Source organism: Hippocampus guttulatus, chromosome 5, assembly GCF_054856545.1.
Source record: "Hippocampus guttulatus isolate MCC_2025c chromosome 5, RoL_Hgut_1.0, whole genome shotgun sequence".
Taxonomy (NCBI): Eukaryota; Metazoa; Chordata; class Actinopteri; order Syngnathiformes; family Syngnathidae; genus Hippocampus; species Hippocampus guttulatus.
The window spans coordinates 18,553,351-18,579,473 of NC_141265.1; the positions used below are offsets into that span (position 1 = coordinate 18,553,351).

The 26,123-nt window shown below is 46.4% G+C and overlaps 1 protein-coding gene across 2 annotated transcripts in view; it reads right to left on the bottom strand.

The window, feature by feature from the left end:
• The window catches only part of rtkna (rhotekin a), a 57,533-nt gene that overhangs the window by 29,390 nt on the left and 2,020 nt on the right, over nt 1-26,123 (bottom strand). Inside the window, exon 1 of one of the 2 annotated variants that reach the window (XM_086111449.1) lies at nt 11,009-11,558. The exons of the other annotated variant lie outside the window; for it this stretch is intronic. Within the exon in view, the coding sequence (XP_085967575.1) occupies nt 11,009-11,104 (96 nt within the window). The 5' untranslated portion in view covers nt 11,105-11,558. Of the gene's footprint in view, nt 1-11,008; nt 11,559-26,123 lie in introns of those variants that run through there. 2 annotated transcript variants of the gene reach the window in all.

Genomic DNA, 26,123 nt, shown 5'->3' on the forward strand with positions numbered 1-26,123 from the left:
GGCCCGCCTGGGTATTTTCTCGCCTCGCTGCTGTTTATCAAAGGAAGCTGGCTCCAGCCTCGCATCGAGCCGGTTCCCGTTCACACAACAGAGCGCCTATTCACACCGCCTGCCGCTCCTCCTAACTGCTGCAGGGGCGCCGGCTAGCTGGGGTGTGAACTGAAGTGTTACAATTGAGGCGGGGTTCGCCAAAGTGGTGGGGTGCGCGAGGTGCTGCGGTGAGCCACAATGTTTGGAGTCAGTCGAGCAGGGGTTGGTCGGGAGAGAAGCTCATATCTTTTTCTTTTTTTTTTTTGAAATTGTTTTTTTTTTTTTTGTTCCAAGAATGCGAAGGGTGTGTGCACGATGTGATACAAAGCCTCCTTTCTCCCCCCGGCCTGCTTCTAGCATGGAGCTGAGGAAGAAGTGGAACATCGTCCATACCACCTACTGTATGGCAAGACACAACCACTTGCATGGAAGATAAATATGTAAGGTGCCAGTCATAGCGAAGCATTCAATGTATATTAAGAATCTACACACCCCTCTTTGGATGCCAGGCTTTGGTGATATAAAAATAAGACCAAGACGTGACCTATAAACTGCACAACTCAACTTGGCAAAAAAAAAAAGTAACCTTTTCAAGAGGAGTAAAATTTATTCAGATTATGTGGTTGCACAAGTGAGCACACCCTCTTATAACTGGGGTTGTGACTGTCTTCAGAATTAAATCATTATTATTAGGAATTGTTCCAAATAGTAGTGCTACAACAAATCCCCCCCCAAAAAAAATCAAGCCTCTGATGGAAAGCAAAAAAGAAAAAAACTGGAAAAGACTTGAGTCTGAACTTTATTTGGGGTTCACCAGAGACACTTTACAGTCCCTCGAAAGGGAACTCACCCATTGCCTTTCAATAATTTTACATGATATGAGACATGAAAATGTCCTATGAACTTTGTATTACTGCATAGGTGGAGAAACAATGTTAAAAATTGATAGGGTCACAACATACCTGGCATTTGAACAGGGGTGTGTAGACTTTTTATATCCCCTGTACATGGAGCTACCGTTTGTCTTGCCAGCTATTCTTCAGGAAACAATGGAAACGATGTATTGTACTGCAAAGGGACGTGCAGAAATGCAAGCACGGTGAAGTCCGAGGGGTGAATACGGATGTCACTTTACCAAACCAAAGTGATCCGCTCGAGTGAGTAGCCAAGAGTACTGATTTATCACTCAAATATTTACCCACACACACATCCAAACACGGGCTCGTGTTTGATGAAGAGCCTCATTGTAGAGGAATGTCTATTGGCTCAGACTTGACTGTGTATCACCACAGAGCAAGCGCTGTTAGCTTTAGCGAAAACATCCAAGGTAGCTAAACAGACTTTAGCTGAGCTAACATACTGTACAAACACACACACACACCCATACTTTATTTGAACAGTCACATGCAGAGATTGGAAAAGACCTTGACATCTTGTTCACGGCCACAAACCGTCACTTTCTATTTGTTCATGTCATTCCAATCCAATCAAACTTGCTGTACTTTGGTGAATGTTCGACCTTGTTTTGCTTGTTTTTGCAGAGTGTGTTAGATATTTTTAGTAATGTCCCACTGTAATATTAATTTCTAATCTACTGTTCAGTTACTGTATGTTATACAAATACATATCTATACATGTGACGGATGGACGTTGGATACAAGCGAAGGATGACGCAGTCATAGTCGGACACCGTTGAAGCGATTACACAAAAAGAAAGATCAGTGACTTGCATATCCTTTGCGAGTTCTATTTGCATTCCGGATTTTTACATCCAACTTGCATTTGGCAACTATTTTGCTCATTTTCAAATTCATCTTCACATTCCGACAAAACCAGAGTGTTGTTTGATATTGCAATGATGTCAAGACCGAAACCTTTTGCCTCATACTATCCATCCATCCATCCATCTTCTACCGCTTATCCGGGGCCGGGTCGCGGGGGCAACAGCTTTAGCAGGGAAGCCCAGACTTCCCTCTCCCTAGCTACTTCTTCCAGCTCTCCCCGGGGGATCCCGAGGCGTTCCCAGGCCAGCTGGGTGACATAGTCACTCCAGCGTGTCCTGGGTCTTCCTCGGGGTCCCCTCCCGGTGGGACATGCCCGGAACACCTCACCAGGGAGGCGTTCAGGAGGCATCCGAATCAGATGCCCAAGCCACCTCATCTGGCTCCTCTCGATGTGGAGGAGAAGCGGCTCGACTCTGAGCCCCTCCCGGATGACCGAGCTTCTCACCTTATCTCTAAGGGAGAGCCCGGACACCCTGCGGAGAAAACTCATTTCGGCCGCTTGTATCCGGGATCTCGTTCTTTCGGTCACGACCCATAGCTCGTGACCATAGATGAGGGTTGGAACGTAGATCGACCGGTAAATTGAGAGCTTCGCCCTTTGGCTCAGCTCCTTCTTCACCACGACAGACCGATACAACGTCCGCATCACAGCAGACGCTGCACCGATCCGCCTGTCGATCTCTCGCTCCCTCCTGCCCTCACTCGTGAACAAGACCCCAAGATACTTAAACTCCTCCACTTGGGGCAAGATCTCTCCCCCAACCCGGAGGGGGCACTCCACCCTTTTCCGACTGAGGACCATGGTTTCAGATTTGGAGGTGCTGATTTTCATCCCAACCGCTTCACACTCGGCTGCGAAACGCTCCAGTGAGAGTTGGAGAGCCCCGTTTGAAGGAGCCAACAGCACCACATCATCTGCAAAAAGCAGGGATGCAATACTGAGGCCACCAAAACGGACGCCCTCAACGCTTCGGCTGCGCCTAGAAATTCTGTCCATAAAGATTATGAACAGAATCGGCGACAAAGGGCAGCCTTGGCGGAGTCCTACCCTCACTGGAAACGATTCCGACTTACTGCCGGCAATGCGAACCAAACTCTGACATCGGTGGTATAGTGACCGAATAGCCCGTATCAGGGGTTTCGGTACCCCATACCCACGAAGCACCCCCGACAGAACTCCCCGAGGGACACGGTCAAACGCCTTCTCCAAGTCCACAAAACACATGTAGACTGGTTGGGCGAATTCCCACATACCCTCGAGGACCCTGCTAAGGGTGTAGAGCTGGTCGACTGTTCCACGGCCGGGACGAAAACCACACTGCTCCTCCTCAATCTGAGGCTCGACTTCCTGACGGACCCTCCTCTCCAGCACCCCTGAATAGACCTTACCAGGGAGGCTGAGGAGTGTGATCCCTCTGTAGTTGGAACACACCCTCCGGTCCCCCTTTTTAAAAAGAGGGACTACCACCCCGGTCTGCCAATCCAGAGGCACTCTCCCCGTTGACCACGCGATGTTGCAGAGGCGTGTCAACCAGGACAGCCCCACAACATCCAGAGCCTTGAGGAACTCCGGGCGGATCTCATCCACCCCTGGGGCCCTGCCACCGAGGAGCTTTTTAACCACATCGGTGACTTCAACCACAGAGATAGGAGAGCCCACCTCAGGGTCCTCAGACTCTGCTTCCTCCAAGGAAGACGTGTTGGTGGAGTTGAGGAGGTCTTCGAAGTACTCTGCCCACCGGTTCACAACGTCCCGAGTCGAAGTCAGCAGTGCCCCATCCCCACTGTACACAGTGTTAGTGGTGCACTGCTTCCCCCTCCTGAGACGTCGGATGGTGGACCAGAATTTCCTCGAAGCCGTCCGGAAGTCGGCTTCCATGGCTTCACCGAACTCTTCCCACGCTCGGGTGTTTGCCTCGGCGACCACCGAAGCTGCGTTCCGCTTGGCCAGTCGATACCCGTCAGCTGCCTCTGGGGTCCCACAGGCCATAAAGGCTCGATAGGACTCCTTCTTCAGCTTGACGGCATCCCTTACTGCTGGTGTCCACCAGCGAGTACGAGGGTTGCCGCCACGACAGGCACCAACCACCTTACGGCCACAACTCAGATTGGCCGCCTCAACAATAGAGGCACGGAACATGGTCCACTCGGACTCAATGTCCCCCGTCTCCCCCGGAACATGGGAAAAGCTCTGTCGGAGGTGGGAGTTGAAACTCCTTCTGACAGGGGATTCCGCCAGACGCTCCCAACAAACCCTCACAATACGTTTGGGTCTGCCAGGACGGACCGGCATCTTCCCCCACCATCGGAGCCTACTCACCACCAGGTGGTGATCAGTTGACAGCTCCGCCCCTCTCTTCACCCGAGTGTCCAAAACATGCGGCCGCAAATCCGATGATACAACCACAAGGTCGATCATCGAACTACGGCCCAGGGTGTCCTGGTGCCAAGTGCACATATGGACACCCTTATGTTTGAACAAGGTGTTCGTTATGGACAGTCCGTGACGAGCACAGAAGTCCAATAACAAAACACCACTCGAGTTCTGATCGGGGGGGCCGTTCCTCCCAATCACGCCCCTCCAGGTCTCACTGTCATTGCCCACGTGAGCATTGAAGTCCCCCAGCAGAACAAGGGAGTCCCCAGCAGGAGTACTCTCCAGCACACCCTCCAAGGACTCCAAAAAGGGTGGGTATGCTGAGCTGCCGTTTGGTGCATATGCACAAACAACAGTCAGGACCCGTCCCCCCACCCGAAGGCGGAGGGAAGCAACCCTCTCGTCTACCGGTGTGAACCCCAATGTACAGGCACTGAGCCGGGGGGCAATGAGTATGCCCACACCTGCTCTGCGCCTCTCACCATGAGCAACTCCAGAGTGGAAGAGAGTCCAACCCCTCTCGAGAGAACTAGTACCAGAACCCAGGCTGTGTGTGGAGGCAAGTCCGACTATATCCAGTTGGAACTTCTCTACCTCACACACCAGCTCGGGCTCCTTCCCTGCCAGAGAGGTGACATTCCATGTCCCAAGAGCTAGCTTCTGCAGCCGAGGATCGGACCGCCAGGGTCCCCGCCTTTGGCTGCCGCCCAGCTCGCATTGCACCCGACCCCTTTGACCCCTCCCACGGGTGGTGAGACCATGAGAAGGGGGACCCACGTTGCCTCTTCGGGCTGAGCCCGGCCGGGCCCCATGGGTGTAGGCCCGGCCACCAGGCGCTCGCCAACGAGCCCCACCTCCAGGCCTGGCTCCAGAGGGGGGCCCCGGTGACCCGCGTCCGGGCAAGGGAAACTGAGTGCCATCGATTTTATCTATCATAAGGGGCTTTGTGAGCCGTGCTTTGTCTGGTCCCTCACCTAGGACCTGTTTGCCATGGGTGACCCTGCCAGGGGCATAAAGCCCCAGACAACTTAGCTCCTAGGATCATTGGGACACACAAACCCCTCCACCACGGTAAGGTGACGGCTCACGGAGAGGTGCCTCATACTATTTCATTCTTATTGCTTGTCGTTGTAAACAAGTCAGCCAGGTCGTAACCATTTCGCAACACACTTTGTGCATAACTGCGTATGTGATCAATCAGGCTTAATTTGAAAATCATGAGGAAAACAAAAAGGATAAAAGGCGACAGCTCCCTTAGCCCACATTAACATTTCCCGTACTCACAAAATGCGAATATGTTCCAAATTACAAGTCAAGTAACCTGTGCTGAGCAGAAAAAAATAGCAGATAACTACGGCTCGCAGAAGAGGAAAAAGAATTAAATTACAGCGAGGACACATTTCTTGGATGGGTGCTGAATAATAACCATAACCCAAGCGCAATTTGTGGCCCGTTTGAAATTCCCAAGGTGCTCCTGAGCAACGGCTTACGGAAACAGGCACGACCCCAAAGACTCGGCTTTTGCCCATCATGAATTCTGCACCAGGTGAGCCGGCGAAGCCTACGTGCTTTGTTTTCTGGTTTCAGTACAAATAGGATTAACCTTTGCCGCCACTGGAAATTCATCAACGAGGTAGAGATTCAACAGTCTTGCACTCGAGAGCATACTGGCTTACTGTCCGCCTGCAGACGGGGATTACACGCTGTCAACTTGACCTCTGGCCTCTCAGGACCTCGCATTCACAAAGCGCGAGGCGAGCGCAGAATCGTAGATCAAACACTCCGATGCAACCGAGAGAAAAGCCAATATTTATAAAAGGTGAAAAATGGCACACGGAGACAATCTTGATGAGGCTGGTTCCATACGGAATTTTTAGCTGCGCGAAAGCCAACAGACATTGAAGCTCTGTCGAGGCTCTGCAGTTATCCGAGGCATGACCATTCCTGCATTTAGCATATTGGGAGCGTGTGAGAGGTCAAACATGACACCAGCAAGACCCCCTTCCCGACCCCCCCTCAACCCTACTCATCATAGAGCAGGTCAGATCTTTCAGTTCTTGGGTCGGTCTCTTTCCACTAATGGACTTAAGTGGAAGATTGTCATTCATCAAAAGCTAAGGGTTCAAAAAAATTACAAATAAAGGCATGACCAAAAGATCACATCGATTCAAAGTGGAAGGTTAGACGAATTTGTGAAAGAAACAACCGCAGACAGGGATTAAAACGGGAAGGTCTGGATAATAAAACGGGAAAAGATGGTACAACCTGAGGCAAGGAGAGATGTTGGCACTTCGCACTCTCTTAACAAAGAATAATTGACATTAACATGAAACTGGAGTCGGTTGATTGCTCTCCGGGAACAAAACATTACAAGCGACGAAGAATTGCTATTTTGGTGAAGGGGGATATTTGGTCTCAATATCTCATTCGATTTCGCCGTGTACTGCTGTAAAACAAGAGAGTGAATAGTGTTCTTTGGTTGGGTCCACTGGACCCCCTGCATACACAAAATGTGTTTTTTTTTTTAAATCCACGTTCTCATCTTTTATTATTATTGGCATTGAGGGGGTCCGTTTTGGTGGCCTCAGTATTGCATCCCTGCTTTTTGCAGATGGTGTGGTACTGTTGGCTTCTTCAAGCAGTGCAAATCCTGCTTTTATTACAGATGCACACTTTCGTGACCTTCAAAATCCGACCTTATTTAACGCTGCCACCGCGCTGAGACGCGTCCACGGTCGGTTGAAAGTGCCAAAATTAGACAAGGGGGTGAAAGTGTCCATCTAAGGCCATCTGACTTTTAACGAGGGCGCAGGGGAGAATTAGTGGAGGTGAGGAAGTGTGAGAATAGCACGGCAGGGGAAGAAGCCGAGCGGACGTTAGGTGAAAAATCAAAAGTATCCTTGTATATCCGGCTGCGGTGACAGGAAATGCTGCTTTTAAGTCTATTCATGGTAAAGAGTTCAATGCTATCGTGATGTCACTCCCAGTGGGGAAACGGTAATTACACAAGACCATTTCCTGCTTCCCATCGGCCGTCTCTCACTTTGAGGGGGGGAATCCTGCATTCTGCGGACATCAGCCCCCCACCCCCCTTGCACTTGTGACTCAGGAAGAAGCAATGAAGTGAGACTTGCGGGTAAAGAGGAAAGAGCACAGAAGCCAAGAATGTAGTCATTCCTACGACGGACCTGTCAAAACGTGAGGAGTTGGAAAGAGAATCGTGATAACAATGCCCGCTCGTGTAACTCCTGACCGAGCAATTGTATGTCGGAAAAATGCAGGAACCTCAGCACTGAAAACATGCTGGTCTTTTTAAAAGGGATGACAAGCAGAGGAAAAAAAAACAAAGAAGTTATAGATACAACAATATAACATGACAAGTGTGGCATTTTCGAAACATAATAAACACGAATCATGACACGAGGAACGTCCTATCTGGCCGCAACATTCTCTGGTCGCTATGGTAACGTTTAAACGTGCCTTCAAAATAAGATACGCCACAAATAAAAATTGCATGAAAAATACGACTCACCATCGCCGCTTATTATACAGAGTAGGCTTGGTGCGTGTGAATCTCCCTTGAGATAAAGCCGTATTTGAAATAGGACTCCTGATACTGTCTATTAAATGTTGCCTTCTCTTCTTGAAAGTCGTAAGCTCCTCTTCTGTCTCCTGGCTGGGCCTTTTCCCATTCCCGAAAATAACTTTTCAAAAACGTTTGTTTTTTTAAATTCATTTTGCGAGCTGCTGTGTTTCATTTCCTATCACGTGACCAAGAAGCGCGCATTCACCTGCATCAAGAGTGGCATACAACGGATGTTACAGAGGATCCGGTAAATTTTTCAAGATAAAACATCTTTCAGATTCCAAAATGAATAAAATGGAAGGAATGTAAGTTATTTATTCTTTCTGTGCGGCCCGGCACCAAATGACCCGCGGACCGGTACCGGTCCGCAGCCCGGCGGTTGGGGACCCCTGCTTTAAAACACACACATGGTACTGCTTGTCTTCGAAGAATTTTCACCTCTCATCGGAACAGGCCTCATCAATTCATGCTATAGGTTAGTTAGGGAAGCCTGTGCGATTTTCAAGGGTTAAAAAATGATAATAACACACACACCATACTCCTATGTGAGTCATGAAATGACTCATATGGCGTGTGGATGGCATGGGCGTGGATTTCAGGTATATACAACCGGAGGGAGAATCCCAAATGGCTTTCCGCTGTAATAACGGCAACTTGTGATGATCCAAGCAGGAGATTTTATGGGAGCAAATAAAACTCCACAAATTACAGTTACACTGCAAACTGTACAGCTCAGGCTCACACAAAGAATCTCTGTCTCATAAACCCACCCGGTGTGAGGGGGACACGGGGGAGGGAGAGCAAACAAGCGAGTGGGTGAGGAAGATGGCAAAGTCGACAACGTGGAAATGAATATATCACTGCCAAATACTGACCCCTCTGTGGCGGCGACATACAATACAATACATGCTGATTTATGTAGCGCTTTCACAACAGCGACAGCTGTAACAAAGCGCTTCACAAAACAGTTAACAAAGTAAAATAATAAACACAACACATAACATAAAACACGGACAGTCTTGTAGTCCTAACCACTTTTCCGTCACACGCTTTGTTGTTTGAAACAGTTTGAGATGAAAGAGGAGACGAGAGTTGATTGTTTTCCACGATCATAAGATGCATTCCTCTCCTAATAAATGCAGTAAAATAGCTCCATTTTAAATGTCTGGCATCGTTTCACATCATAATTGGCTGGACTCAGCATGGAGACCAAATGCTACTTTCATGCGAGTGCGAAACAAATGCAGGCTCTGTGTCAAGAACTAATACGTTTATTAGTGACTGATCAACTTAGACCAAACAGACCCCGTGATCAGTAGATTGATACAAGGCATAAGGAGCTCATAAGAAAATTTCTACAGCGCTGCCTTGAGACAGGAATTTAATTCATTCCTTGAGCACACTCGTAACTCTAAAAAAAAAAATAATAATAATAATTAAAAATCCATTAATCAGGTTTTGGAGTCTCTTTGGTTGCTTTCAATACACAATGTGTGATTCTCTTTGTTTTATGTTTACTTTGATAGTAACCAGTAAGCGGCTAAAGTGCAGGCATGTCCAGCTCCGGGCCTGGAGGGCCACTGTCCTGCCTGTTTTCCATCTCTCCCGGCTGCAACACACCTGATTCAGATGATCAGCTCGTCAGCCAGCTCTGAAGCAGCGAATCAGGTGTGTTGCTCCTGGGAGAGCTAGAAAACAGGCAGGACAGCGGCCCTTGAGGAGCGACTTTGGACACCCCTGAGCTAAACAGTTTGATAATTCTATCGGCCAAACTGCCACTTGGGAAGGGAATTGGGCCAGCTGCCACCATGCAGCGCTCGTATCTCAAGTTTACTCTTGCAAGTCAAAGTGGGGAAAAAAATGATGGCTCATATCTCAAAACATTGTAAATTGGCTTACTTGTAACATGAAGCACCACCGTATAGCAAAAAGAAGTGAATCCAGATATGGCGTGCTATTCACGTCAGAATTACAAACCTCCTAAAAGAAAACACATCTGCACCACAGACACTTTCTTATATCGAATAATCCCCAAAAAATCCAGCCAATTCTAACTTCCAGCCGACTGATAAGAAAGAGACCATTTTCCATCTTTTAAAAGTCGAGACAGAGAGTGTTTGTTTGTTTGTTTGTATACTCATGTTGCTGGCAGCCTAGCATGACTCCTTCCTCTGTCCCAACACAATGCGCAACACACACGCATACGCGCGCAGTTGAACAAGTGTGGACAGACGCTCCCAGTGGGACCCGCGAGGCCCGAAATGTGCAGCTGTGCACTGCGCATGAACCCCAAGAGGGTGGATGGCATGCACAATGTTGCTCGCACGATGACGTGCGGCGCGCCAGCGTCAGCATGACTACACAACCCCTGCGCCGACTCAACAACGCCAAGGCACAGCTGCGGGCTCAACGGGCCACCAAAGGGTACTGTACTCTGAAAATAGATTTCGGCTGTCATTGAGCCTGCTTGCAAGCAAACTGGGAGGTCAATTACAAAATAAAAAAAACGAATAGAAACTCATGTAAACGAGTGGTACAAGAGGCCTGGAAAAGACACATACAAGACTAGTTGAAGAAAATTCTGTTCAATCTGAAGGTTGCATCATTTTAAGCTAATTTACAATTTGTTTATTTTTGCTGTTGGCATATAATGCACCCAAAATATTACAGCCACCTTTCAGAAGTGGTTCTGCACCATGGAAAGAAAAAAAACCTACTATTAAGCCTTTTTGTCTTTGTCAAGGCAGAAATGGCAATACAACTCTTCTGTTAGATATTACCATGTGCAGCTATACTTAATGGAGTGGCCATATGCAATAAAAATAAAGAATAAGAATAAGAATACAAGGTGCCCAATGATTAGAATTGAAAAGAGTGATTATAAGCTACTTGTACGAATGAACTGACTGGACATGAAGAGATGCACCTTATAGGAAGGAAGTAAAACGTCATGGGTTAGCTGTACTTAATGATGTGGCCAAATTCTATTTTGCCCGACAGTACTTTACTAGTTTTGAAGCCAAATACCAAATATGAGAAACAGCTGTCAGCATGGTGCGGTGCATTTCTACACCACAGTATATTGTCGCAATAAAGGTACTGTTCAATTAATCTCTCTCGAATCGAACCGTTATTGTCTTTGTAGAGGCAGAAAAGTAGATGAAAAAAAAAATATGGGATCGAAATGCAGTTTTGTGCCAAAACGTCGGCTGCCTTGCAACAACTTTTTACCTGCAAACTGAGAGCAATCTGTCGGATGTACATCATATTGAGGTCCTCCAATATCCACAGTTTCTCCTCCATGTTTGTCCGTTGATCAACCGGCATCCTTCAGATCACCAGAGATCCAGAAGTTTGTCCCTCTCGAACCACCGAGATGGAGACGTCACATCATCGGACCATCACGGTCCGACATTGCCCGGAGCCAAGACAAATCCACAATGACGGCGCGCACTTGCGTTTTTTTTATAGCAAGTTGGTGCGTAAAAACTTGGAGCGGCTCGTCCAAAAAAACGTGAGCGGGGTGACGAGATGTTTAGAAAATCCCGCTACTCATCCGCGTGTTCTCCTTCTCCTTCCTCTTCCAAGTTTTCCACAATGATCCACTCAGGGTGCTCGCGGTCACCGCCCAGCCGGCAAAGAATGGCGCTTTTGAAAACGCATCTTTCTCCTCTTTTGTGCGCCACTGTCACGACTGTGAATGCGAGATGGTGTCCCGGGCGAAGACAAGGAGAGCTCTTGACAAAAAGGCCATCGCCTCTGCGGGAGTGACCGGCACAACTGGCCCAGTGTGAGCCCTCCTTCTCCTCGTAACTCCCCTTCCCCTCCACGCTAAATTAACCCCTACGACGCGCCTCTGTCTGGAGATAAGAATAAACTTAAAAAAAAAAAAACGCAGACCGATGGGGAAAGGTGAGTGCGCTGCGAATGATTACTGCACAGCCCCCACACCCTTTTAAACAAACAAACAAACAATGTCGTGTTCCACTCAAGCATAGCGGTGGGGAAGGCTTTGTTCTTGTTATTCAAGAACAAAGCCTTGAATGAAGTCGTGACAGCTGGTGGTAAATTACAACATCACTTAAATTTAAATTGAGTCTTAAAACAAAAGTCTACGTGGATTTCTTCCCCCACCCCATATAGGCCTCCATTAAATGTTGATGTAAAGTAGTGCTGCGGCGCTGAAATATTTTGGTATTTGGATTAGGACTGCACATTATATTGCAAAATTATGGTCATTATGATGTTTGACGATTGGTTAACACATCTGCCTCACAGTGCAGCGGTCGAGGGTTCAAATCCAGGCTACGGCCTTCCTGTGTGGAGTTTGCATGTTCTCCCCTGTGCCTGCGTGGGTTTTCTCTCGGTACTCCGGTTTCCTCCCGCATTCCAGAAAACATGCACGGCAGGTTAATGGAACACTCTAAATTGTCCCGAGGTGTGATTGTGAGCGCGAACGGCTGTTTGTCTATGTGCGCCCTGTGATTGGCTGGCAACCGGCTCAGGGTGCACCTCGCCTACTGCCCCGAAGACAGCTGGGATGGGCACCGGCCCGCCCGTGACCCTCATGAGGATTAGAGGGCTCGGATAATGGATCTCCTCATCGGCATAGATTTTGGTCTCTAAGACGAGGTGACGTCAGAACCACAGTAGCCATTTTTGCAGACGACAACAACACACTTGAGTGAGCCTGGTTTGTTAAAAAGTGATCTTTTTTTTTTTTTAATGGCAACTGTGTTGGGCTGTCAGGCATTAAATTGTGCCACTTACATCGACTGCCTTTGAAAGTAATCCCAATAAGTGTGTGCTTTCACCGTCTTTCTCCATTTTTTTCTTTGAATTCAGACCATTGGCAAGTTCACGAAAGATACATCTGTGTGTCACGGGGCCACAGATTTTTAGGCAAGATCACATACATATTTTATATCACATAAAGCATGTGTGTCAAAGAGCGCTTCAATAATTTATCACAGCCTTTTAAATATTGATTTAATGTCATTCCGAGAGGCTGTGGCCATATCCAACATACCTGGCCCTGCAACTGATCCAGCGTTCCACATTGCAAACACCAAGACGTCGCACACACGTCAAGGAGTTGTTATTGCAGGAAGAAATATGTCACCTCAGAGATTAGGTCTGTTTCCTTTCTGGCCCACAGATTCTCCCCGCAAAACATCCCAAAATCCACACCATGTGCCTTTCAAGTGTTACTCCACTTCTATCCAGAGAGTGGAAACTAATTTACAGCTCCCATCTCAAGTGCACATCATAAGAAGGCGCAACATGAACCTGCATTCTTGTGTGTCACAGCAGTGATACAGATGGAGTGGTCCGGCCGCGCGTGTGCTTGTGGATGTGGGCAATACCAAGCATGTGCACGCCAGCGGCGGAACAGGAAACCAGACTCGCATATTTGCCTGAGGGTCCTTAATTAAAGCATACATTATCGACCACATCGTCACATGATGAGAGAATGGATCAGTGCCTTTCACTTAGGTGGATGTTGAACCTTTAGAGAACCTATCCACGCACGACAATACACTTAAATGCCTTTCCAGAGTCCGACAATAAAAACAAAAGGGGCTTTAAAAGCCTTTGGACCTGTGAGGAGGAGAGCCAGCCGTGCCGGTAGCAAGCTGGGTCATTTCCCCAAGGAAAGCCTCCACCCTCGCGAGCTTAAATCACCCAGCTAATGTGTCGCAGACATCAACATACACACACACACTAAGAGTGGAGATTTATTGTTCTTGGGGTCGAAAGAGAAATAGTTGACTTTGACTGCTCTGAAGGGCGGGGCGAGATATGGACGCTCAGGAAAACATTTTGAAACATGCCAAGGAATGCACATGAATGTGCAGGGGGAATGGGAGGGAAATGTGGAATCGGACCCCCATTTGGAGCTTTGACAGCTTCCAGGAAAACATTTGGAAGTGTATGTGTGGGAAATTCTCTCCAAACATCCAGAAGTCCATTTGAGACGTCAGAGCTCATTGATGTTGGTCTCTGATGGGCTTCCTCACAATCTCTGGTATTTGAGGGGCAGAATAGGGTCTTCCTCAAAGTGCTCCCAAAAAGTTACAAGCATAGGATTGTTCATGAAACAAGAACTGGGGAGGTTTGGGACCGCTGTGCCAACACTATAGATACTTTTTGATTAGACTGTACAAAAGTCCTGTACTTTGTTCAAAGACATATTTGTAATGGCATCTCGCCACCAACTTGTCCCATTTTCTTCACTTTTGCTACTTTTCCTCGGTGCTGTACCAGTTTGGCTCAGCTCTCGCCGCCTTGGAATGCAGCGGGGTTTTTTTCCCACCTGTTTCATAATGTTCAGAGAGCATCACTGAAAACAAGACATGCTAACGCACAGAACGAAGACGAGAACGGCGGTCATCTGTATTTACGCCGGGGCAAGATTGAGTTGGAGACTTTTTAGGAGGCAAGCGATTGCAACAAGAGAACATAAAGCGGAGACTGTAAGGCAAGGCCACCGCCACGCAAGCTAATGTTAGCGCGCTTATTTTTAGCAGTGTGTGCTCAGATGATATACATGTCACAATGTCAAATCGGATAAGCGTGTGACAGTGGTTTATGTCACTCATAGAATCTGCTCAGCACACATCCCAACGGATCAGGACCAGGACCTGGTTCCGCAAAGATAAAACAGCAATATTCTATTGATTTTGTGGCATACTAGGGTGGCTCTATTTTTAGCAATTGTGTAATAACAGTATCCCCGAGTCTCTGTGCTAGATGACCTATTTTGGTATAGTATTGTTTCAACCAGCCAGGACACCTTTCATGTTGTATTTGCACAAGGCTCGGTGTTAAAATGACAGCTTCAAGTTGTATACAGTGCTTGCACATTTACAGCAGACTAAGAAATTACATTTATCTCAAAGTTGCAAAGTGGATGAGTGAGTGGCACATCCGCCTCACAGGTCTGAGGTTGGGGGTTCGAATTTGAGCTACGCTCTTCCTGGTTGGAGTTGATCTCCCCCGTGCTTTTCTCTGAGTACTGCGCCTTCCTCTCACCCGCCACCCTATGAGTAAGCAAGTACAGAAAATGGATGGCTGGCTGTCAAGAATGCTAGGAGGATACAGATTTGTTCGTATATACGCGCGCATGAAACCAGAAGGACAGAGTGTAAATTAATTTCTACATTGTATGCATGAATTAATGGCGTTTCAGTCTGTGCAAATCTCCCTCCAAAACAACACACAGACTGACTGACAGAAAAAAATCGGAAGAGAACAAAAGCAGACCTAAGTCTTATGCCATTAACTCAATGGCAGGCCGGCTGGCAGGCACGCACACAGGCAGGCAAGCAGGAGACTCAGGCCAAGTGCAACAATGCCAGTTGGCCAGAGGCCACAAAAGGAGGCTAACTACCAAGAGGGCAGTCGATTAAAGCTTTGTGAAGAAACTTTCAGAGCTAAATGGGATTTGCCATCCAGAATGATGGCTGCCGGTCGAATGTGCAGCTTGGTGTGTGATTTTAGGAGTCCTCTGAACAGATCGATGGAGTCATGAAAAGACGCCTGCCTGCATGGTTCCTTCTGGTGTGCGCCTTGGCCACCAGGGGGAAGTATAATACATGCATTCAGAAGGAAGACTGTCACGACTGCTCAGCAAGCTGTTGGCAGAAGTAATTTTTTCACAGAGGATAAAGAATACATGCTTCTAAGTATTGTTATGTTGTCTGTCAACACGTGTTGCTACACCATTTGTGTTCAAATGGTTGTTGGTTATATGAGGGTTACAACATCAATGCTAGTTACAACAACCCGTCTACGTTGTTTTGCACTGTGCTTTAGCTTGACGATAGCGGACTTTCCTGAGGCAATTCTCGTCGTTGAGAAGAATTGTTCACCAGTTGCCAAATTGTTGCTTGTTTTGAAGTTTGCTGCCACTATCTGGAATACATATGTATTTTTTTTTTATTTTTTTTTTTAGCAAAATAGAACCAGAAAACAAAAACCCGTCGAGCCACTCATGAGTCGATGTACCACTCCATATTGTCAATGGGTTGCTATCACTAGAACGACATTTGCTATGAGGGGATAGCATTTATGATTGCAAGTTCTAGTTCTCTGGGGCATTGGACTGCTTTGTGTTTTGTGTTCTCAACGGATGTGCAAAGGAGTATGTACAATTTCCTGTGTATGCTCGTAATCAGAGGAACAATGCTGGGGCCAGCCTGCAGAATTAAGAGGTGCTCAGGAAACACAGCTTATCCTTTTTATACAGTGATAGACGAAATCACTAATTAGGGCTGAACGATTTATTGCATTGGCAAATATAGATTTTGAGGGAAAAAGAAATCGCAATTAGATTATTTCCCAAAAAACCTTCAGCCCTCATATTAAAACGGAGCTTTCATTGAAGTGCCTTCATTTAGTCCTCAGAATTTTGGTCCGTTCATCCATCTGCCTAAGAGCTCCATCCATCCAGCCTTCATCAAATACCACCCCCGTCTAGGAATTAGCATTTGACGAAATCTCCCATTTAATGAACAGTATTCTTCCACAAAACATTTACAACAATAGAATGCCCTTCTATACAAGCGCTGATGCATCCGGCCATTATATTTCTCTCTCAGGTGTTCATTTCCACAGCATAATCACGGCAGGCATTAGGTCACAACCGCCGGGCCCGATGACAGCAGCGGGTGATGAGCTGTAAAAGCAGACGTATCATGGAAAAATCCCCCTGGAGGTCAATCCTCGGTTACATCGCGTGAAAAGACCTGCGGCGACGGCTGCACAGTCATAACTCTGTCACCGTGGCAGAGCTATGACATCATAAATCTCATCCGCAGCCTACCTTGTTATTAGGTGTATTAGTTTCCCTCAGTAAATTCTGACCGATCTGGCTTCTAATTTACCATCAGATACGCGGCGGAGGTGTCGTGGCGAGTCATGTTGGAAATTATACGCCGACCCAGATGTACAAATCTTTCGGGGGAGTCCGAATGCATGAAAACAAATTCCATGTCAGCATAAGAAGGTTGGGGGAGGAATTTGGCTCTCGATAGATGAAGCAGTACATTTATCTCCATTAAATTTAGGAGGCCCCTCCAAGCAGCTTTATGTTGATTTGAGGGAAAACATTCATCCATCCAATTTCTAGACCTTCTTGTCCTCGTTACAATCGAGGGTGAGTTGGAGTCGATAAAAGCTGACTTAGTGCAAGGGGTCTGGTACACCCTGAAATGGTCAGCAGCCAATCACGGGGCACAATAATTCAGTCGTCTGCCAATGGATAATTTAGAGCAGCCTTCAAATAACCAAACGTTTTGGGATGTGAGCGGTTAGCCCAAGAACAAGGTCAAAACTCTCCTATAAGCACGGGGAGAGCATGAAAATTCCACACAGGGAGTCCGTAGGTGAGATTTGAACCCTTAACCGAAGAACTGTGAGAGACACTTGCTTGTCACTTGATCGCCATGTTGCATATGGAAAAACATCCATCAAAAAGGTGTGCTCTTCGAAAATTAATGTGAATGACTGCATGATAAAAACAAACCGGAGGGAAATTCTTTCAAAGTGCCAAGAAAGTTAAAGGTGGCGGTAACCTTCCACTCTAGCTGCTCTATAATGGAGCAATGGCTCCCTCTGTTGGGCCTGACGAAATAAACAAGATACAAAGCACAAAAAGCACAAGGATTTGTACAATCCATCCATGATCTGAGCTGTTTATCCGCACAAGGGTCGCGAGAGTGCCGGATCCAATGCCAGCTGTCTTCGGGCAGCAGGCGGGCTACACCGTGAACTGGTTGCCAGCCAATCGCAGGGCACACATGGACAAACAACCGTTCACGCTCACAATCACAACTCAGGACAATTTAGAGCGCTCCATTTACCTACCATGCATGTTTTTGGAATGTGGGAGGAAACCGGAGTCCCTCGAGAAAACCCACAAAGGCACGGGGGGAACATGCAAACTCCACACAGGAAGGCCGGAGCCCGGAATCAAACCCTGAACCTCTTCACTGTGAAGCGGACGTGCTAACCAGTCTTCCCCGTGCCACTGATGTGGATTTGTGTCCTGGCTTATTTAGACCATTGTTAAGACATGTTCAATTGATTTCTTTCCTTAATTTAGTGTGGGGTATATTATGCATGTTTTTGGGAATGTGGGAGGAAACTGGAATAGCCAGAGAAAACCCACGCAGGCATGGGGAGAACATGCAAACTCCACACAGGAAGGCTGGAGCTGGAATCGAACCCGGTACCTATGCACTGCGAGGTCGACGTGTTAACCACTCGTCCACCGGGTCACCCTATGGTGTAGTTAATTTACTGAAAATGCCGATCCTCACAGGACAATGTAAACGAGTTGTCAGCAGAGCAAACATCACATGTCGAAGTCACTAAAATAGATCGCGCTGACAATGTTTAGTCCAATCTTGTCACGCGGAAACATGCTTCTCGCCTGTGGGTGATCATGCTGATGACACAGATAAACAAAGTATAATGAACCCATGATTTCCTTAGTGGACAAAACAATTGCGCGGACAGCAGGAACACGGCGGCCGTAACGACCAGAATGGAGAAGCCAGTTAGCCACCGGGGTCCAGTAAAGAGCGCATCAAAGCAGTGGCGCGCCAGCTGGGCCTTCTATCACCCATCTGCTCTCATGCACTCCGGCCCCTGCTTAGCAACATCACAGAGAAACCTCAATTTCTCCTTTCTGCAATGATCAACTGTAGATAAATACAGAAACACAAATATTGCCCTTAACTGGGAAAGCGAGTGACCAAAATTAAAAAAAAAAAATTCTTTAAATGTCCAATAGCATTTAAGAATGACTTTTCTGCTTGCCAGCAGTCGGTTTAGATAAGATAATAAGATAAGAAAACCTTTATTTGTCTCATAATGGAGAAATTCCCCAACTGAATCTAAAACTGAACAAAAAGAAACATCATTAAAAAAAAAATAATAATAATAATGGAAGAGTGGTTAAAATGTGTCTTTTGGGAGGTCGCCCTCTCGAAAACAGCATGAACATTCCTCAGTTGTCAACCTTGGCGGTGCATTCCTGTGTCCAAAAGAGAGGCTGGTGGTTATTTGATGAATAGCAGAAAAGCACAGCGGGCTCTTTGTTCTGAAGGGGGGGGGGGGGGCGAAAAGGTGTGTGACAATGATACGTAATCTTCAGCCTCCATGACTTGTAGTGGTAACGGGCTGACGTAAGACTGCACAGTCGTTGGAATGGCTCACAGTGAAGGTGACTACTGGTTGCTGTCAGTGCCAACCAATACTTTACACCACCATCAACCAGTCACCCATACGTGTGTGCGTGCGCGTACTTGCCTTTGAGAAATCCAAGAAAGGTATCAGAAAGAACAACTGAGCATGAGACTTGCAGACTTGAACAATAACTCATAGGGGGGCTAGCCATAAGTGTCATACACCGTAAATGATATCCAGACATTAGTACATTACGTGTGTGTGTGTGTGTGTCTTTGCCAATGTTTAACAGAGCTGCCTTCAGCGGAGGTCTTTTGTTCACACAAAGAAGATACCTTTGGCATGAGGCGGCAGAGCTCTCATTTTATAACCTGTTAACGTCGGGCCCCGACAGGCTTAAGGTCACTTGGGGGTGTGAGCTGAGGCGGAAAGAAAGAATGAAAGAAAAAAAAAGATGGAAAGATAAAATGTTTAAAAAAAGGAGACAGAACAAAAAGTAATTTTCTCTGACAGTGTGGAGGATAAGACAAAAGAGGACTTCCTGAGTGTTCAGAAAAGTGGGTTAGTGCTTTAGAGGAGGGGGTAGTGGGGGGGGGGGGGGGCATTTTACTTGTAACATCAGGGGACCTGAGCCTCAAAGCCGCAGATTGTCCCACATAATACATCTCTCCCGAGGAAGGTGCAGGCTGACAGGAAATGAATGTGGAAGGATGTGAATGATGAGCAGCAACATTGGGCACGCCTGAGATCCGATACAGGAGCCCTGCCTGTCAAAAACTCTCCTTGTACTAAGACAAAAAAAAAAAATGGCGGTTGAACGTTTTGATATTGCGCTTGGAATTTATTGTGGTGAAAAAGTGCACTGTTTCATTTTGAAAGGTGTTGCTAATATTTCGCAGCTCTCACATGACGGAGGGATTATTCACGACACTACTGACGCAAGTGGACAACTCAGATTATAATCTCGAATACCAAATGAAAAGGTCTTGCAATTCTAATGGATTGGATTTGTCAACATAGCCTAGTCTGTATATTGTACAAACCACATTCAGGTTTTGTCTACAGCACCGCTGCTGGACAGGTGAGGTAATTCACATCGATTTGAATTCTGCTGAACATGATTATGTTGCTATACAGCCAAAATACATGAATATGTACGGCGTAAATTAAGGTAACTGGTGTAATTTAACCCATGGCTACCATAATGGATTTATTATCTCCACAGCTAATATTTTGCTATTTTATGCTAGCTGCAATATCAAATGTATATCTTATCGAAATCCTAATTTAGGTATGAAACAAATGTAAAACCATGGACATCGGTCTTTACACAATGATCATAAACCCTATGATAGAATCAGCATCAATCATCAGTGAAAAACGTTTTTTTTGGAGGGGGGGGGGGGGGTATGGGAGGGGGGCATAAATGTCGAAGCCACATGCTCAACATTTTTTAAGGTTTCTTAGAAACAAGGGGTGGCTCAACATAGCCGTAGGCTCAAATGACCCCCACCCCACCCCACCGGCTTCCCTCTGAATCAAATATAAGCTACGCAGTGTTTTATTGCTCCAGACTCCTGAAACAGATTGTGTTCAACTTTGTATTTCCAGATACCAACCAGTACGGTCCTGAATTACTCAAACATGACAGTGATTTTCAAAGTCTTATTCACTTCCCGCTACGCCGTCGGTATGTTGATGCGGTTTTCCCGAGCAGCCAGGGAGTGTTCCATGATGCTGCCACACTAATCGATGCTTTCCATTTGTCTGCTCAAACATCAGGTGGGCAAAACGTGTCCGTTATTGCAAAAAATCGATGGACCTTGCGCAGTACAACGCCCCAGTGTTTCGTCGCTGTCTGAATGCGAGCGTGTGTGTGAGTGAGTGAGTCAAACAGTGGCTGACATAAGGAACAGCTGCAATGAGCGACTGGCTAATCAGTGTTGGGAGCACAAAAGGTGGAAATAGACGAGCGTGTTGCTCATGTGTAGACACGTAGGAACAGACTGTTATGTGTGACTCGCGTCTCCGACTCTGTGCTAATGTTAACTGTATCAACCGGACTTCCAAGAGATCCTCCGAGAGTAAATGAGGCTCTGATGCTGTTTTTACAAGCGCTGTAAACAAATATGACACAAATGTTAACGCTACATGAGCACTGACCTGGCTGGTCCACAAATAAAGAAATTTAAGTAAGCGATCGACATTCGATTCTTGACTGGCCAAATATTAAAATCGTATTTAACACATCACACGTAGAAAATATAATGGTGCAAGTTTGAAATGTATATTGGTTCCTATAGGAGCAATCACAGTTTGGTCAATGGCATCATAACATTGCGTCATTAGTCAGAATCTCCTCAACAAGTGATGCATTTGTAGATAGTCAAGTCTAAATGTAAGATTTTTGGAATTGGGATTTTGTGTATGTTTCTGAATTAAAACAACGACAAGGTCAGTGATAAACTTCAACAAAAGTTACACAGTTGCTGAGTGTGTGTGGAACGAGCCCACCTTCGGGCTTTCTGTGTCGCCACAAACAAGTGAGCTGAAATTCAGTCAGTCAGTGTGCAAAGATGCAAATGAGAGTTTGAAGGTTTGAGTGCTGCATTGCAACAAGGACATTACCACTGGTGTGTGAAATTCTAACAAATACATCTATTATCAATCTGAGTGAGTCAATGCCCCCCGACCCCCATTGAAATTTGGCCGTGAAATAAGTAAAATCTTTTGAGTGAGCCATGTTCTGTTTTCAAACAACCAATTCATTTCTATGCTTAGTAGTTGGACATGGCTGATTTGCTCTCATGGCTAGAAGGAAGTGAAAAAACAGATTACCCCCCCCCCACCCCCCACATTTGTGCAAGCACTCATGCAGAGGCAGAGCAAGATATATGGCCCCACAGCAATATACATGCAAAGCTTGTGTAACTATATAAAAAAACGTGTTCAACAGTTGCTGGCAAAAGTGTCCCCCGGCACGCCGGGAGAGCTTCCAAGCATGCAACCGGTTGAACTTAGTTTTGACTCTAAAAGGGGCTTTGAGCGTTTCACGACCGGCATTGACAAAAGGCATTTGGGGCACATAAACACACTTCCTAAATTTGACAACTAATGGACAGTCTGACTCGGGCAAATGGAGGATGAAAATTGTGCATCCACTCTTGAGCACCTACGGGGCCCGTTGGTTTGTCATTTTATGACGTCGGAAAGCGTTTGGGGCTCCAGAGCAGCGAGGGTCCATTGTTGATCGGGTACACAGAGTTCCTTTGACGCACTGAAAGAGCATTTTGTCATTCCTTGGACACCACTCTTTCCTCAACTGGCACATGGTCTAAGAGGTTTTGCTTTTATTTATTTATTTTTGGCAGAAGTGTTGCCGTGGCAACATCTATACGATCTCTTTCTGTGTGTGTGTGTGTGTGTGTGTGTGTAGGTGGACAGGCAAATCTACTTTTGTGAACTTGGTTCATCATCAGGTTTTGGCAAAGCCTCGTTGAACACTCAGCACAGAAGGCTGTCGGTCTTTGACGTCCATACACGTCACAATTTAGTCGGACTTCAAATAAAAACGTATCATGTAGAAGTACAAAACTGACATATGCGATGAATCTCATTTTCCTCCCAGCACTCATACTACCATATGATTTTAGACTCGGTTGAGCAAAACGACTCCGTTATTGTGAATCATCCGCTCAAAAGATTCCTTTCACGATCCGAGGTTGTTGCCCTTGGTTCAGAAAAACAAGGTAAAACCGATTTGCTTCGGCGTTGACAGTGATCTGACTTTTTGCAGAGAGATAGAGCAGCCAAAAGTTCAAAACACGACATCGTAAAATATGTCTTCAATGGCCAGCTCAAAGATCTTGGGAAGAACTGTGGGCAGAAGGGCGCGCCATCTTACACACACACACACACACTTTTTAGCCTAACCACTTTCAGGCCGTGCAAAGTTGGTGGTAACCACAGCGGAGTGGTTGGTGAGCATCACCGGGTTAGAAAATAACATAAGGCTTTAAAATAGAGTGCATTCCATGTTAATTATTATAACGGGTGTCTTGGCTTACTCTTGGGTGGCTTCAGCTGACAAAATAGATTTTAGAGAGCATCGAGGAAAGAACGAAAGGCCTGATGCGAAGAGCAGAGTTCTCTTTCGCGCCCATCGCAGGAAGCATGCAGCCGATCAACAGGATAGTGAGTGAAGAGATTTTGATGCAAACACTGCAGGTGCGCGGAATTGTTTACTTGGCTTCCTTTGCCGTTTTCGACTCCCTGACCACTATGACCCCCGCCCCCGAGGACCACAGATGGTGTGGAGCCAGAAAACAGCCACCAGATCCTCAATCAGACATTCCATTTTGCAATCAAATTCTAATCCGGTGACTTGCAAGCAGTTGATTCAACCCGAAATGGGCCATTCCCTCCAAATCCTCACACATAAACAGCAGCCTAATTCCACAATATTTTTCAAATAAAAATAGCAGCCATTAAGTTGGACGCAGCCGGGCTCTCAGCTCCATTTGCCACCCGCCTCCAGCAAAATAGCTAAAGAAAATGAATACAGAAAAAGATTCAATGCTCACTGGCCGACCTTCTCGGCCTTTTCAGCATTTTGCGCCAATCACGGATGATATGTCCAGTGACTGAGCAGCAAACCAATTTAAAGGTCAACTCTGCACACTTGAAGTTGTGTCCTAACAAGAGTTTTTGTCTATAATAAGCATAGAATTAAATTACAGAGCAGTCACTTTTCGAGGAACAGTGGTTCAGCCTAAAGCGGTGTGCTGATAATAAACCATTGATTCCCCTGCAAACTACCTCAAAGGCTTTCATTTAGGAGCGCACGCAAATTAGATATTCTTTGGCACGGTGCAAGAGGAGGCAGGCTGTTAAATCTGCTTCATTCAGACTTGAGTTTAGCATTCACCACAACGAATCCCCAGCGGCTCATACAAAACTCTTGGGAGTCCACAATCTCCGACTGTAACCATGTGCTCGACTTTTATCGAGGCCGTAACAAAAGACTCCGAGATCACCACCTCGAGTGCAGGGGCTCCACAGGGATGTATGCTCAGCCCACTGCTGACCTATGACTTTCTGCCAACCCACAGCACCAACCACATCATCGCGTTTGCACAGGGTGACTGTATGGGCCTCGTTACCAACAATGACAAAGCCGACAACAGGGAGCAACAGTCCGACTCGGGCAGCGCTGAGAGCTGATTTGCCATTATTTAACACAATATGTACATGTGAAGGTGAAGGTATTATTTTTGTCCACTTGGGGTTGCCATCCTCACCTTCTACTGGAGAATTAGCAATGTTCTGTGTGCACCCTTTAGCCAGTCTGCATGTCAAGTTACTCGGTGTGACAGGTGGCCATTGGCAGATCGTGAGAGAAAGTGCTGATGGCGCGTTTGTTTATTTATCGTTTGCTTGAGATCGAGCATGTACTGGCAGCTGAGTCTATCCTTGATCACTTGCCGGTCACAATAGATTCCAACTAGCCGATAGTAGACGATATTAAATTAGATAACACCGTTACATAACCTCGTGTTAGCAACGGTAGACCTGCTGTTGTGGTAAAAACTGCAATTTATCTTCTTTTTCAATAGCGGAACCATCCCAATCTTCAGACATTATGCGTCTTTTATGGACTCCTGGAGGGAATCTGAGCTGCTTCGAAGCAGCAATTTTGATTCCCCCCATGTACCTGTATGTACGGTACTGGAATTCTTTGATTAATTGTTACAGCCCTAATTGAGTGTCATCACTGGCTGCATCGCTGTATGGTACAGAGGCTTGCAGTGCCTCCTGACAAAAGACAAGTGTGAAATAAAGACAGCGAGCAAGCGTGTGCCCTTCTACCTTTCCTCACAGACAATTTCAACACCTGCCTGACCAACAGAGCCACCAGCATTGCAGGTGACACCTATGTGTCTCTGACACTTCTGCCTCCTGCCTTCAGGGTACCAAAGCCTCCTGGTTCACTCTACTTTCTGCTTTCAAATTACATGGGGGGAGAAAAAAAAAACCTTTTGTGCGGAAAATACATATCCCACATTTGTGGCAATGTGTCACAGCTTTCTCCTGACCGTCAATTTCAATTATTTTTGTACCGTTTCCGACAAACTTGCAGTGGGAACACAGTGAAAGCATGTTACCGCTTGACTTTGATCACTCAGCAAACCGTGTAAATCAAATCATCATCCACTCCTCTATAATAACCACGTGCTTTACCAACTACTGCACCCCCGGGAAATGCAGGGCTCCCCGTGTGTCACATGTGAACTCTGCAGTGTATGCGGCATGACTTGTGACAACAGATCAATATATGATGGAGTGTGCATGACTTCCAGAGGTTAAAAAGTTGGCTCCCTGTGGGATGAATGCACCCCCGCCAATAAATAAGCTAAAAGAAGGCGTGAATTGGTCAGAGACTTCTGGAAATGGAGAGACAGAATCGATGTCTTATCCTTCACCATTTTTTTCTGTATTGCACCATCAACATTCCTCAAGCTTCAATTTACAGTTCAGACCCAAACACACCTTCACACACACACAGACACACACACACACACACACACACACTACTACATACCATACCCTCAATAACAAACCTCCAGCACAGGGTGCTTCTTAAAATGTAAGAGACAGCCAGAGAATCTATAAAAATTGCATTGTTTTGGCTCACAGTTCTTGGGGGAAATATTTGAATGGTGTACAGCAGGGATCCCCAAACTTTTTCCTGTGAGGGCCAAATAACTTTTCCCTTCTCTGACAGGGGCCGAGTTCGGTTTGGAACAAAAAGTGTGACGATCGCAGGAGGTGTCGAGACATCAACATATATTGTTTTCCAAAAAGCCGCACATAACCAGGTATTAACCTTTTTCCGGGCTCTTGACAGGCACAATTTATGAAATCAATAATTACCAATCTTTTTTTTTCTTTTACTTAATCTTTTCGCCATTAGTCCATTATTATTTTTTTTTTTGACAGGAGTGCATCGCAGATTTTATTTATTTTTGGGAGAGAGGAGTTCCGATTTGGGCACCAACTGCAGAAGGGTGGAATAGAATGTTATGTCCTATGCATCTACAAGTCTCGATCACCTGGTCAGACCTGGAGGGGGACCCCCCCCCCCCAAAAA